Below are 15,175 nucleotides of genomic sequence, written 5' to 3'. Positions count from 1 at the left end.
TACCACTGCTGCTGCTGTTTTCTCTGCCGTTTGCGTCGACACAGTAAAGAAACAGCAGGTAAACGTGTTTAAGAGGATCATGGATTTAAAAATGTGATCAGTTTGGTATTTTTTTTAGAGTTTTAAATGTACAGAAATTCAGCTCATTAAAAAGCTTGGCTCCACACTTGAGACTTTTCACCACTTTTCTTTGTTTACTTTCTGCATTTCCTTCTTTCGCACTCTCTATTTTCATTGGCTGTTGCAGGAATCCATTCAGACTGAGTCGCTGACCAGTTTATACTAGATTACACTCAGAGTCGGGTCGAAATAATCAAACATGTCTGATAAACTCCGACTGGTCTGAAACGCAATCAGGAGGCCAAAAATCTGAGTCCGTGCCCCTCAAACACGACTTGACTCTCTCTCCAACTGTCAACTCTGACTGACCCAAACAACTGCAGACTAGAGCTGACCAGCTCAGACTCGGCCAGACTGAGAATCGGGGCTAAAATCGGGGTAGAAGTTGTGTAGCATAACCCCGGCTTTAGTCTCAGCAATTTATATAATGCTAACCAGTGAGCCTGTTAGATTGCTAACTGCATGTTCTGTAGTTATCGCTATGCTCTAATCAGCAAATTCAGCAAATTTAATACACTGGACCATGACAGATTTTGTGACATCACAAAATGAGCTTATCTGAAGCCCCATCAATTGTTTACATGCACTGAGAAGCATTTACTAATGGTGAATTGGTGCTGTGCTGACAAATATCTCATCATAAGAGATCCAAAACAGGGATAAACCATTTAAAAAGCATGTTTTTGAGTGCAGGGGGTCTTTAATACCCTCTATTTTGGAAGAAATGTTAGATAAGCAGGTGTCTGGATATTTCTGGACATATAGTGCATCGCTTCAGCAGGTGTCTCAGCTCTGAGGGGGTGGAAGAGGTCAGTGCTGGCAGTCAGACCCAGCGCAGGTTGTGTGTACCCAGGCAGCGGACACCTGCCTGACCTCCTGCTTCTCTCCTGGCCTGTCCGGAGAGCCCCCGCCTTCACGGGATGACGTCCAGCCTGGGCAGCAGCTCCCTCTCTCTCTCTTTCTCCTTCTCTCTCTCCCTCTCTCTCTCTCTTTCCATCTCACGCTCCTCCATCTGCTTGGACGAGTCCTCCTCGTCTGGCTGCTGGCGTGGCTCACAGGTGGCATGAGGCTGAGTCTGCCATGTGCCGTCACGGTAAGTGCAGTAACACACCATCCGCTCGTCGATCTCCACGCGCTCTCCGGCCGGGATGATGCGGTTTCCAGCAAAGCAGTTCGGCCCTTGGAGGGAAACACACAAACATCTGGTTAGAAGAGCAAAAGGAAGGCTGTCACACCTCTGGTACAGCCCTCTGGACTACAGTCTGTAACTGTAGAACTACAAAGTGCACCTATATAGTAAGTGGAGCTGATAAAATGGACAATGAGTGTAGAAACAAGGAGGGGGTCATAATGCCTGATCGGTGTATACACACTATACACCTTTTAATCATTGAATTCAGGTGTTTCATTCAGTCTCATTGCCACAGGTGTATAAAATCAAGCACTGAATTTGAGCGTGGTGCTGTAATAAGATGCCACCGTTGCAACAAGTTAGTTCATGAAATTTCTTCCCTCCTAGATTTTCCACGATCAACTGTGAGAGGTATTAATTGGAAAGTGGAACCGTTTAGGAACCACAGCAACTCCACAGCCACGAAGTATCAGACCACCTAAAGTTACAGAGCGGGTCGCCGAGTGCTGAGGAGCACAGAGCATAAAAGTCTCCAACACTCTGCTGATCAATAACTGCAGTCTGATCGCCAGTCTGATGGACGAGTCTGGGTTTGGAGAATGCCAGCAGAACGTTACCTGCCTGACTGCACTGTGCCAGCTGTAAAGTTTGGTGGAGGAGGGATGATGATATGGGGCTGTTTTTCAGGGCTTGGTCTAGAACCCTTAGATCCAGTGAAGGGAAATCTTAACCAAGACATTTTGGACAATTCTATGCTTCTAACTTTGTGGGAACAGTTTGGGGAAGAACCTTTCCTGTTCCAGCATGACTGAGCCCCAGTGCACAAAGCAGCTCCATAAAGTCATGGCTGGGTGAGTTTGGTGTGGAAGAACTTGACTGGCCCTCTCAGAGCCCTGACCTCAACCCCATCAAACACCTTTGGGATGAACTAGAACGGAGATTGTGAGCCAGACCCTCTCGTCCAACATCAGTGTCTGACCTCACAAATGCTCTTCTGGATGAATGGTATGAATAGGATTCATAAAAGCTCCTGTAGGTGTGATGTGTAGGTGTCCCAATACTTTTTGTATACTGTATACTGTATATGCTCAAAAATAAAAGCCTGTATTCTTTTCTTTTGCATTCTGTTTTTTGTGATGTGCCTCCAGCAAAATAAGCAATCTTGACTTCACGTACCATCGGGTACTGTAAACACACATACATACATACCGACACACATACACAATCTGCTCTCCTTCTGCCTTCTGTTGTCATGGACCATCCTGTGGCCCACACTACCCCTGCTATCCCAGCAGGCTGTGGACTAGTTTCTATTTCGGGCGAGCAGGTTGGTAGTAAGCGCTCTATTGAACAGTTCCGTTGCATCACTGTTTTTCCATTGCGCCTCTCTGTCCTTCCACAATAATCACAGGAGCAGATCAATTCAATATGAGGGATAATGTGCGGATGGCATATTTTGGTCACAATTTCAGCAAAGTATACTGACTTAACAATAAGAAAAACATCTATCTTCATTTTTGTTTGTACTTAATTTGAACAGGGCAGCTGTCCTGTACATTGTGTGACCATTTCATGATGAATGGACCAATAGAAATGCTCCACAATCACTTGGAATAACCCCTCTTTACATTAACTTACATTATGAGCCAAGTAAGCTTTTGCTGCCTCCTGTAAAGTTACTGTTTTGGAGACGTTTCTCTTTGGACATCTATGATATATATTTGTCTATTAGTTCCGTTACTTGTCGGCTGGGTAATGACATGGACTGTGATGTACTGTAGGTAACGTGTTCATGATTCTCACCGTTCTTGCACACGGGACAGCAGTGGTTGGGCTCGTATGTGGGATCCACGCAGTGCAGAGCCGGGCATCCGGATACGCTGCAGTACACCTCCCTGTTAGCCTCACAGCGGCACTTCTCACATCGAGACAGCTACTCAACACAGGAACACCAAACACAATGAGCACTACTGGCACATCATCTTTTAATATATCACTGTTGTCGGAAGAAATCCTCGTATCTCCAAAATGAGAACTTTCCAGGAGGAGGAAAAAACATGCTTTACTTTTAATGTAAGTCAATGGAACCAGAGATTTTTCCAAGTCGTTTTGGGCTGATTCTTTTGGTCCATTCATCATAAAATTTATACACAATGTAGAGGGCAACAGGCATTTTCAAATTATGCCAAAAATTGTAAACCGTCAAAAATGGAGATACAAGGTTTTCTTCCAACAGCAGCGATATGTAAACATTATTAAGCTGATGCGGGTTGTATATTGAAACAGCAAGGTTTTAAATGTCCCACACTGTAATAATAAACTAATTAAATGAAATAATAAAAAAAATAATAAAACACAATTTCTGTACTGTCAATTACATTCTAGGAATCGTTGTCTTAATTACAGCAGCACATATATATATATATATATATATATATATATATATATATATATATATATATATATATATATGTAGGACAGTTTGTTATCACATATAAATACTCGATATACTACATATTACATACGTATTACGTGTATATACATACACACTGCTGACTGCTGCATGCATGCTTGTGAATAATGAGCATGTTTGTTTTTTAACTTGGTGTGTAAACATCTTCATTACAGCTGGTATTTTCTCTTTCATCAATAATGCAGCTCAACACTTCAGAGAGCTTTCACATGTTTGATTCGTTTGTGCATCACACAAATGTCTGTCACAACCACCACACCATAGCAACCACCTGGAACACCATCGCAACCAGTATGCAAACATTATTAAGCTGGTGACACACACACACACACACACACACACACACATATATATATATATATATGTGTGTGTGTACCTGCCACCATCAATTTTTTTATATTTATATATATGTCAAGCTGATATATGGAAATATATTAAACACTTGACATATATTTAAAAAATATGCAAATGTATTTCCTTTGCGCATTGATTAGGTGAACAATCTGTGTAAATCTATGTAAACAGGCCTATAGAAGCAGAAACAGAGGAGAAAAATTGCTACTACATGCACAAAAAGTTATAAACTCAAAAAAATGTAATAAGAAAGAGAGATCGATACATCGATATGTCGATGGATGAACTTTATGATCCTGAGGAGAAATTGCAGTGTTTCAGTAGCAAGACACATAAATGAACATAAACTTGCACATCGTCGCTGTCCAACGAAAAACAAGTATCTCCAAAATAGTGACTTTACAGGAGAGGGCAAAAACACTCTCACCTTTCACTGTAAGTCAGTGTAAAGAGATTTTATTCCAAGTGATTTTAGAGCATTTCTATTGGTCCATTCATCATGAAATATTCACACGATGTAAAGGACAGCTGGTGTGTTAAAATGATAAGGAAAAATAAAAATCGACAAAAATGGAGATACATGGTTTTCGTTGGACAGCGACAATATATTAGGCAGAAATACAAATGGAAATAAAATAGACATCAATTAGGCAGAAATAAAAAAGGCAAAGGTTAAAATATGAGAGAGTAGGTATAGAAGTGCATCTATTTGCATATTTACATAGCATATATAACAGATTTGATGTATTTACATGAGAGCAGGTATTGCACTTAGTGGTATGAGGTAGTTTACAATGCAATGAGTATAAAATCACCCATTAAAATTAAACTGACTGCAAATGCAAAAAATAAATATGTTTGCAAATCTGCTTCGCTAACTCACCTTAAACTCCTCCAGCAGTCTGTAAGTCTTTCCTCCGTACACGCACACCTTGCTGACGGCCTCACATACGGGGCAGCAGGCTCTGTAGCGGACGCGCGTGCACCGGGGGTGAATGCGTGGGCACTTCGGCCGGAAGCACACTGGTCCGTCCTCCGTGCACGTGCAGGGGCATGCAGCAGGGCTGGGCTGGTACACCTCCCCGATGGCGTACACGAAGCCCTGCTCGTCGATGCACCATCTGCCCCTGTAGTCGCCGAACTCGTACTCCAGCTCGGACCTGGAGGAGAACTCAGCGGCGGCGCGGAGGGTGAAGATCCACATGCACACAGCCAGACTGTGCATGGCTGCAGCTCCCTGCTTTTGCACGCCTTGGGTTTGTCAGCGCGCGCTTTTTCCTCCCCCCAAAGCATGGGCGGCGTCTGGCCTTCCGCCCAGTGACCATGTGCGTGGGCCACTAGCAGCACGCTAGGACAATCAACAAGGATGCTTTCTGTGTTTATAGTATGAGTGAATTTTAAAAGTTGTCCTGTGTGCTGTGGACGGTCGAAACCGTGCTTGAGTAATAATCAGCAGGGCTTTATAACCAGGTTTATAAACCTGATATAAGACTGAAATACAAATAATGAAAAAGGCAGAGAACACGTCCACTGGTCCTCACAAAAACAACGGAAGTCATAACTTATAATGGGAGCTATAACAACCGCGACCCAGAAGGATAAGCGGTTTAGATGATGGATGGATGGATGGGAGCTATAACATGTTTATAGGGAGGAGCTGTTGTGGCACTCGAGTCCGGTCTCGAGAGCGCAAATTAACGGTCTCGGTCTCGTCATTATTTGGACTCGATCTTGTGTTAGTCTCGACTTCATTTGGACGCTGTCTCGTCATCGTTCGGTCTCGGTCTTGTTTCGTTCACCACATCATTTGGACGCTGTCTCGTCGTCGTTCGGTCTCGGTCTTGTTTCGTTCACCACATCATTTGGACGCTGTCTCGTTGTCGTTCGGTCTCGGTCTTGTTTCGTTCACCACATCATTTGGACGCTGTCTCGTCATCGTTCGGTCTCGGTCTTGTTTCGTTCACCACATCATTTGGACGCTGTCTCGTCATCGTTCGGTCTCGGTCTTGTTTCGTTCACCACATCATTTGGACGCTGTCTCGTCGTCGTTCGGTCTCGGTCTTGTTTCGTTCACCACATCATTTGGACGCTGTCTCGTCATCGTTTGGTCTCAGTCTTGTTTTGTTCACCACATCATTTGGACCCTGTCTCGTCATTGTTCGGTCTCGGTCTTGTTTCGTTCACCACATCATTTGGACGCTGTCTTGTTGTCGTTCAGTCTCGGTTTTGCTTCGTTCACCACATCATTTGGACGCTGTCTCGTCATCGTTCGGTCTCGGTCTTGTTTCGTTCACCACATCATTTGGACGCTGTCTCGTTGTCGTTCGGTCTCGGTCTTGTTTCGTTCACCACATCATTTGGACGCTGTCTCGTTGTCGTTCGTTCTCGGTCTTGTTTTGTTCACCACATCATTTAGACCCTGTCTCGTCGTCGTTCGGTCTCGGTCTTGTTTCGTTCGCCACATCATTTGGACGCTGTCTCGTCATCGTTCGGTCTCGGTCTTGTCTCTGCCCTGACATCACGTGGACTCTGTCTTGTCTCTGCCTTGACATCATTTGGACCCGATCTTGTCTGAGTGACACCCGAACGAATAGATTCCGATGAAGCTCTTGTACAAAATCGTAGCCTGAAAATGCTTAATAGTTTTACACTGAAAAATGCACTGATCTGCTCAACACAGAACATTTATAGTCAAGTCAAAGTTTATTTATATAGCACTTTTTACAACAGGCGTTGTCATAAAGCAGCTTTACAGAAGAAATCCAGGTCCGGGCCCCCATGAGCGTCGCCAGTGGCGACAGTGACAAGGAAAAACTCCCTAAGAGCAAGAGGAGGAAACCATGAGAAGAACCAAGACCCAAAAGGGGAACCCATCCTCCTCTGACTCCGAATAGCAAACAATAACAGCAGAGAATGAAGTGGACAGTGAGTGGACACAGTGTTTAAAAACTCCAGCAGCACTGCTGTGTCTGATCCACTCAGACCAGTGCAACACACACTAACACACCACCACCATGTCAGTGTTACTGCAGTGCTGAGAATGATCCACCACCCAGAACCCAGAACTACAAAGTGCACCTATATAGTAAGTGGAGCTGATAAAATGGACAATGAGTGTAGAAACAAGGAGGTGGTCATAATGTTATGCCTGATCGGGTTTATGTGCATCGAAGGACAGTTCGGGTTGTATTGTGACACCAAGATTTTTCACAGATGTACCTGATGCAACTGAGAAACTTTTATATTTAAGGTTAAATTAGACAGTTTGTTTAGTAGCTTTTGAACCAGGAAGAAGAACCTCTGTTTTGTCTGAAAACCTGTTTTGTCTGAGCGCTACTGAACTCCAGTCATGGAACTAAGAGTGTCTTATGTACATCTATCACATAAGTGAGCATAAGCCACTTCACTCAGCCAATCAGCTGATTAGCGTACCAATAAATCAGCTCTCAGTAGCAGTAACGCCAGCCAATCAGCACTCAGTAGCAGTAATGCCAGCCAATCAGCACTCAGTAGCAGTAATGTCAACCAATCAGCACTCAGAAGCAGTAATGCTAAGCATTCAGCACTCAGTAGCAGTAATGTTAACCAATCAGCACTCAGTAGCAGTAATGCTAACCAATCAGCACTCAGTAGCTGTAATGCTAAGCAATCAGCGCTCAGTTGCAGTAATGCTAACCAATCAGCACTCAGTAGCTGTAATGCTAAGAAATCAGCACTCAGTAGCAGTAATGTTAACCAATCAGCACTCAGTAGCAGTAATGTTAACCAATCAGCGCTCAGTAGCAGTAATGCTAAGCAATCAGTGCTCAGTAGCAGTAATGTTAACCAATCAGCACTCAGTAGCAGTAAGGCTAACCAATCAGCACTCAGTAGCTGTAATGCTAAGCAATCAGCACTCAGTAGCAGTAATGTTAACCAATCAGCACTCAGTAGCAGTAAGGCTAACCAATCAGCACTCAGTAGCTGTAATGCTAAGCAATCAGTGCTCAGTAGCAGTAATGCTAACCAGTCAGCACTCAGTAGCTGTAATGCTAAGCAATCAGCACTCAGTAGCAGTAATGTTAACCAATCAGCACTCAGTAGCAGTAATGCTAACCAATCAGCACTCAGTAGCATTAGTGCTAAGAAATCAGCACTCAGTAGCAGTAATGTTAACCAATCAGCACTCAGTAGCTGTAATGCTAACCAATCAGCACTCAGTAGCTGTAATGCTAAGCAATCAGCACTCAATAGCAGTAATGCTAACCAGTCAGCACTCAGTAGCAGTAATGTTAGTGTCCTACTATGTAGAACCCTGTTTGCTGTAGCTCTCCCTAATAGTGCCTGGCCCAATGGCAGCTCTCTCTAATAGCATCTTCATCAAGTGGTGCTCATTAGAGCAACAGGTCCCTCTAGTGGTCGACACTGTCCACAAGAAGACCTGAAAAGATTCTGCCCAATATCAGTTGTAGATTTTTATCAAAGAGCTCAGTTTGGTTGCTTAAGCTTGGGAACTGAAGGAGCAGCAGTACCAACAGTTTTCTATGGGACATTAGAAACAACAGCAGACCAAAGGCTGAAAATGGTCTCACTGACGACAGAGCAGAAAGAAAACAGCTCAGTCAGGCTGAAATATCATTTCTGGAAAGTTTCCTCAGTGTAACGTGAACATTTTGCAGACAAACATCAGAAGAAGCCACTGGCTCTGGTTATAAATGCTTTTATGATCAGATCTCTACATGTTTTACTTGATGATATAACATTCATTGTTTAAAAATATCTCCAACTGTCTGCATGAGCTTTAAGAATGTAAGTCAGTTGTATTTTATTTAGCTTTTTTATTTTGTTATATATTTACTGCATTAATTAATATTCTTCTGAGGATAAAACTGATTTTATTGATATTTATTAGATTAGGTTTTTCATTATTGCTGTCCTGGGGTTGGTCTAATGAGTGGTGTGATGTTGCTCTTTATTTTTCCTGTCACAGCGTTGATAATCCCTCAGTTGATCGATATTTAAACCAAGCATGTTCTCAGATAAGATCATGCTCTCCCTTCAAAACATCATTTTAATTTTCCAGGATGTTCTATAGAGGCTACCAAGGCGGGATAAGGTCAAAGAGCCTGATCACCTGGGGTGTAAACTCTGCTTTGTTGAATTTACCAACCAAGACAGTGAAGGAACAGCACTGCAAGGACAGAGAGACTCTGACATACAGTGGTGGACAGGAACGAAAATGTAAATGTAATCCATTGCTGTACTTAAGTAGTTTTTTCATGTATCTGTACTGAAGTTTTTCCATTTTGGTGACTTTTTACTTTCACTCCACTACATTTCAAAGTCAAATATCTCACTTTTTACTCCACGACATTATGAGAAATCTGACGTTCCTTTTGGTTTCTGTGTGAATAAAAACGTAACGTCAAAACGAAAGAAGCGCAAAGCAAGAACACCAATCAGGGCACAGCGGTCACTTTGTTTTGAGCTTGTTTTGACCTGTTGGTCATACCGACCCAGTGCAGCACACGGTTCAACATCAGTGCAGCGGCGTAAAATGTTGGGAGAGTCTATTCAACATAAATGATGAACTAACCTAACTTTGTGTAAACAGACCACAATATAGAAATATGTACTCATATGCAGTTGTGACTGACGTGTCTTTATTCTGAATTTATACAAACACATTTCATTTTATAGTAAATTAGTTTTGGCTGGTTTATGTTTATGAACAGAGACCTACAGATGCAGTTTAGTAAAGGAAACTCATTTGTGAATCTCAGTTTAAAGTTTTTATTAAACTTAAACTTGGAACTGAGTTCAAATAAATCTTAAACTGAAACTTTGCTTGTTTGTATAAAGTGATTTCAGAGCCACTCAGTTCTACCTGATGGAAACTGTTTGCCTTCAGTGTTTTGTGCTTATGATAATTTTAATAGACATCAGCATCACTAATTAATGACTCTATTAAAAGACTGGTTTACCAAGAGAGACACTGGAGTATTTTCACCTAAAATGAGTTAATGAAGCGAGTCTTGTTACAAAAATGATAACAGTACATTAAAGTCATAATTAATCTTTTAGTGCTGTCACTTTTGATACTTAAGTACATTTGAAGGCAAATACTTTTGTACTTTTACTCAAGTGGAGGTCTAAAGGGAGGAACTTCTACTTTTACTGCAGTAATATTTTACCTTGGGTGTCTCTACTTTAACTCAAGTACATGGTTTGTGTTCTTCGTCCACCACTGCTCACATATAATGATGGTGAAAATTCATATAGTTTTGCATTTTAAATGACTGGCATATTCACAGATTCAGGCTCTCTTAAACCACAACATTCATGGCATTTAGCAGACGCTCTTATCCAGAGTGACTTGCAAAGGTGCTTTGTTGTCCACTCAAAGAAAGTATCCTAGCTAGTACAAGCTACCCTTGAGCTCAGACACAAAGGCCAGATGCCTACAAAAAAAGATGCTTCAGACCACAGAGTAGCATAAAACATTTTAACACTGCTGTTATATTTTTAAACGCTTTTAAACTCCAGTCAGCACTCAGTAGCAGTAATGCCAACCAATCAGCACTCAGTAGCAGTAATGCTAACCAATCAGCACTCAGTAGCAGTAATGCCAACCAATCAGCACTCAGTAGCAGTAATGCCAACCAATCAGCACTCAGTAGCAGTAATGCCAACCAATCAGCACTCAGTAGCAGTAATGCCAACCAATCAGCGCTCAGTAGCAGTAATGCTAACCAATCAGCTCTCAGTAGCAGTAATGCTAACCAATCAGCTCTCAGTAGCAGTAATGCCAACCAATCAGCACTCAGTAGCAGTAATGCTAACCAATCAGCACTCAGTAGCAGTAATGCTAACCAATCAGCACTCAGTAGCAGTAATGCCAACCAATCAGCACTCAGTAGCAGTAATGTTAAGCAATCAGCACTCAGTAGCAGTAATGCTAACCAATCAGCACTCAGTAGCAGTAATGCTAACCAATCAGCACTCAGTAGCAGTAATGTTAGCTTCCTGCTGCCCAAAACCCGTTTGCTGTAGAAAAAAGGAAACATACCGGTTGGGTTTTTTTTTTCTCTTTTAGAAACTATTTTAACTTTCAGTTTTTGGGTCATTCTACAGTAACGTCCACTTTTCTATCTCTCCATAGGAGTCACTGGTGTTACTGATCCTCACCACATAAGAAAGGAAACACCGAGACATTTTTAATGAACAATGCATTTTACTAAATGGCTGCTACAGAGCATCAAACCTCATGTTGTCAATCATGGAAAATCCACTAAAATACGTAATTTAATCCATTTGTGTTCTGTTTTTTCACAGTTACCTCAGAATAAAGTCGGTCACACCAGTGACTTCAGCTGAAAGCTTCATATGAAATCATGAGCTAAAGGAGAAAATCTCTGACAACTGAAAGACTCAGTGGACTCACCATGTGCTTTTCTTCATAGATCCTCAGAAAACAGGTAAAAGGAAGTCAAGTGATGTCATCAGTGTGACTTTTATTTCAAAAGAATAGATTTTTTGTTATGCAGTAACACCAGTGACACGACTCCTGGGGAACTTTCATTATATGTTTTATAATATTTATTTGTTTCTTTATGTCATTTAAATCATATAGTTCATATTCATATACAGATTATTGCAGTTAAAACTGCAAAAAAAGTGCTTTTTACTTCAAAGTATGGCCTCATCCTTTACATGTGACTGTGAGGACGAGCTCTTCTGTGGTGCTTGGAATTGTATATGATTGCTTTAAAAACCAATATTGCTAAATTGAGGCTCAAGAAGGTGTAATTGTTAAAATAACACTGTTTTATTGTAAAATATAAATAAATTGTAACCCTAACATGTTTTTAAATGTAACATATCTGTAAACGCTAGGGACGCAAAAATGGACGTTTCTGTAGAATGACCCTTTTAGCCATTGGGCTTCGTTTACTCCTATTCATTGAAGACTCGCTCATGGGCGCCCTCTGGTGTTTTGCAGTCATGTTTTTGATATAAGGGGGGAAAAAGGAAAAGGCCAGATTCCTCATAAACCGGCTCTGATCATGCTTTTTCATCCTTTTATACAGGAAGGCGCCCCCCTGTGGTCAATCAAGGACCTCCACAGGCTTCAACGTACACAAGAAGAAAACACACACAAAGGAGCAGCAGACAAGCACAGAAAGGTTATTACGTCTGGTGGTCCCAACATCTCCACCCTTAAAATAAACATCTTCTGTTTTTTTTACAGAATGTGTGCAGCCGCCACCACAGACCCCTGTAGTCGTGTCGTCATTCTGTAGTCACCCATGCTCTTATGCCCATATTAGGAACTCCGAGTCTGAGCTCCATTTCTCTATGGCCAGGATGAATATGGTTTTCGAAAAATCGCCTCTAGCGCCCCCTGTGTTAAATAAAAATGTTCAGAACCCGATACGTTTTGTCATATTTACATTTTTTCCTGAATACCACTGGATCCTCTGAATTACGAGGTCCTAAAGAGCTATAATACTAATATTGCTACATGCAGCTAAAGCTACTGCGCATCAATTTGATGTCACTAAGCTACACGAAACTAAGGCGGGCTGTGGCGGTGCTCTGACAAGCTGCGCTACCTTATCGCATAATTACAGGTAAACCCATAAATAAAACCTCTAATTAGGATATTTTGATAAAGGCTAAAACTCCTTATCAAAATTACTACCCGTGTTGAAACTACGAGGCTGAATTTCAGCTTCTTTTTTCGCAGCTCCTTGTTTGAATGTTCCCGTTCCACCTTAAATGGTGCAGCAGCTGTGACTAGCTATCACAAACATTAGCAAACTGGACAAAATACTTACAAAAATAAGTTACTAAGCTGTTAAGCAGAAATAGTGAAACCTCCTTATATCATGTCTTTCAACCCTCCATGAAGCTGAAGTCAGCTTCTTGTTCGACTTTTCCCGTTCCACCTTAAAAAGTGCAGCAGTTTAGAACGTGACTGCTGCACTATTTAAGGTGGAACAGGAAAAGTCGAACAAGAAGCTGCCGAATGTCCCGAGAAAATGTCCTCAGAAAAATGTTACCAGCATTAAAATAATAATGAGGATATTCTGAGAGCCTAAATCAGTTTATCAGGGGGTGATAACCTGATTAAGGAGGCTGCCAGTCAAATGACGTGAATTCTGTGCACAGTAGTTTTAGCTCACATGTAGAAATATTCATATTAAGGCTCTTTAACGACCTCGTAACTATACGGAGCCCCTAAGGGGCCGTGGCTGAAGTTAAGGACATTACGTTCCCTCGCAAAACATATGCTTGTCAGACAACAAGCAAATGTGGGACCAGAGGTGCCCAACGACATTGCCTACATTACAGCGTTAAAAGCTGTTTTCCCAGTTTCACCAGTCTGTGCTGAGTTTATTCAGCTATTGTTCTCTACAGTCTCTGTAAATGTAGCTCAGTTTCAGTTTGAGTCACTAACAGCAGAATCATGTTTGATTTTGAGAAGCGGCACCATGTCTTCATATTTCCATCAAAGATCAACGTAAAATTCAATGAGCTGCTTCGTGTCTGAGCTTAAGCAAAGCACAGCTTTTGCAAGTGAATGCAAAACATTTGCGAGAGAACGCAATGTAATTAACTTTTTTTTAAACCACGGCCCCTTAGGGCCTCCGTATAATTCGGAGGATCCAGTGATATTTCAGAGGAGATGGTTCACAGGACAAAACGTAATGGGTTCTGAACATTTTTATTTAACACAGGGGGCGCTAGAGGCGATTTTTGGAAAACCCTTTTCATTCTGGCCATAGAGAAATGGAGCTCAGACCCGGAGTTCCTAATATGGGCATAACGAGGACTACAGAATGGCGCACGACTACAGTGGTCTATGCTGCCAAGACCTTTGACAAACTTCTGAATTAATCTCTGAGCACTCAAACCACAAAACACTGCACAATTTGTGGACAACCCTCATGATCACTAAGGATCCATTTTATCAGCTCCACTTACTATATAGGTGCACTTTGTAGTTCTACAGTTACAGACTGTAGTCCATCTGTTTCTCTGCGTACTTTGTTAGCCCACTTTTACCGTGTTCTTCAGTGGTCAGGACCCCCATGGACCCTCACAGAGCAGGTACTATTTGGGTGGTGGATCATTCTCAGCACTGCAGTAACACTGACGTGGTGGTGGTGTGTTAGTGTGTGTTGCACTGGTCTGAGTGGATCAGACACATGGGGGTCCTGACCACTGAAGAACAGGGTAAAAGGGGGCTAACAAAGTATGCAGAGAAACAGATGGACTACAGTCTGTAACCATGTTTGGACAAAAAGAGTTTCAATATGAGCTTTTAACAAGAGAAAACATCGATGCAGTGAAGTTGCTTGATTCAAATGTGAACATAATGTCCACATGAATAAAATATAAACATTTGCGATGAGTTGGAGTGATGCAGAACTGACCATCCAACATCAGTACCTGACCTCACTAATGCTCAATCAAATCCTTACAGCAATGTTCAACATCTAGCGTAAAGGCTTCTCAGAAGAGTAGAGGCTGTTACTGCAGCAGAAGAGGACAAACTCTCTACTAATACCCTTCATTTCAGAAGGGTATGGATCAGCAGGTGTCCACAAACCTTTGGACATTTAGTACCAACAATTATTAATAATGAGTTATGAAATAATTATGCTTTTCAAATAATTGTAATGATGTGTAAGCATGTAGTTTGGTGGTTGTGTGGAGGGCAGGTTCGTATCCATCACTGAGTGTTTGACCATCTTGTCCCCGCACACTAATCTGGTGTCCATTAGTCGTGTGTCAATCGCCGGAATGAGCAGTGAGTAAACAGCAGCGCTAGCTTTGGTCGTGGTCTGTGAATTTAAACGCGTTGGCACACAATATTAGCATTATTACCATTATTAATGTTAATAGTATTAACAGCAGCCTTAATATAGTCCAGGCTATGAAGATCTGTAGCCAAAGATCTTCAGCCTTTCAATACTGAACAAAGAATTATATACATGTATGCAATTATATACATTTAGGGACTAATCTGTCTGTGTGTATCTATATGCAATATATAGTACATCGCTGTTGTTGGTGAAAACCTTGTATCTCCATTTTTGACGTTTTTT

At 41.8% G+C, this 15,175-nt stretch overlaps 1 protein-coding gene across 1 annotated transcript; it reads right to left on the bottom strand.

The window, feature by feature from the left end:
- Nucleotides 1-806: 806 nt before the first annotated feature.
- si:dkey-283b1.7 (brorin) lies at nt 807-5,304 on the bottom strand. The gene is made up of 3 exons (XM_036589455.1): nt 4,963-5,304; nt 3,056-3,185; nt 807-1,299 (listed from the first exon to the last, which is right to left on the bottom strand). Exons 1-3 carry the CDS (start codon nt 5,302-5,304, stop codon nt 1,034-1,036), a joined length of 738 nt encoding a protein of 245 aa, XP_036445348.1. The 3' UTR covers nt 807-1,033.
- Between the last annotated feature and the right edge of the window lie 9,871 nt (nt 5,305-15,175).

Source organism: Colossoma macropomum, unplaced genomic scaffold, assembly GCF_904425465.1.
Source record: "Colossoma macropomum unplaced genomic scaffold, Colossoma_macropomum, whole genome shotgun sequence".
NCBI lineage: Eukaryota > Metazoa > Chordata > Actinopteri > Characiformes > Serrasalmidae > Colossoma > Colossoma macropomum.
The sequence above is the reverse complement of the archived record's forward strand: the minus strand, read 5'-3'. Positions and strand labels throughout refer to the sequence as shown.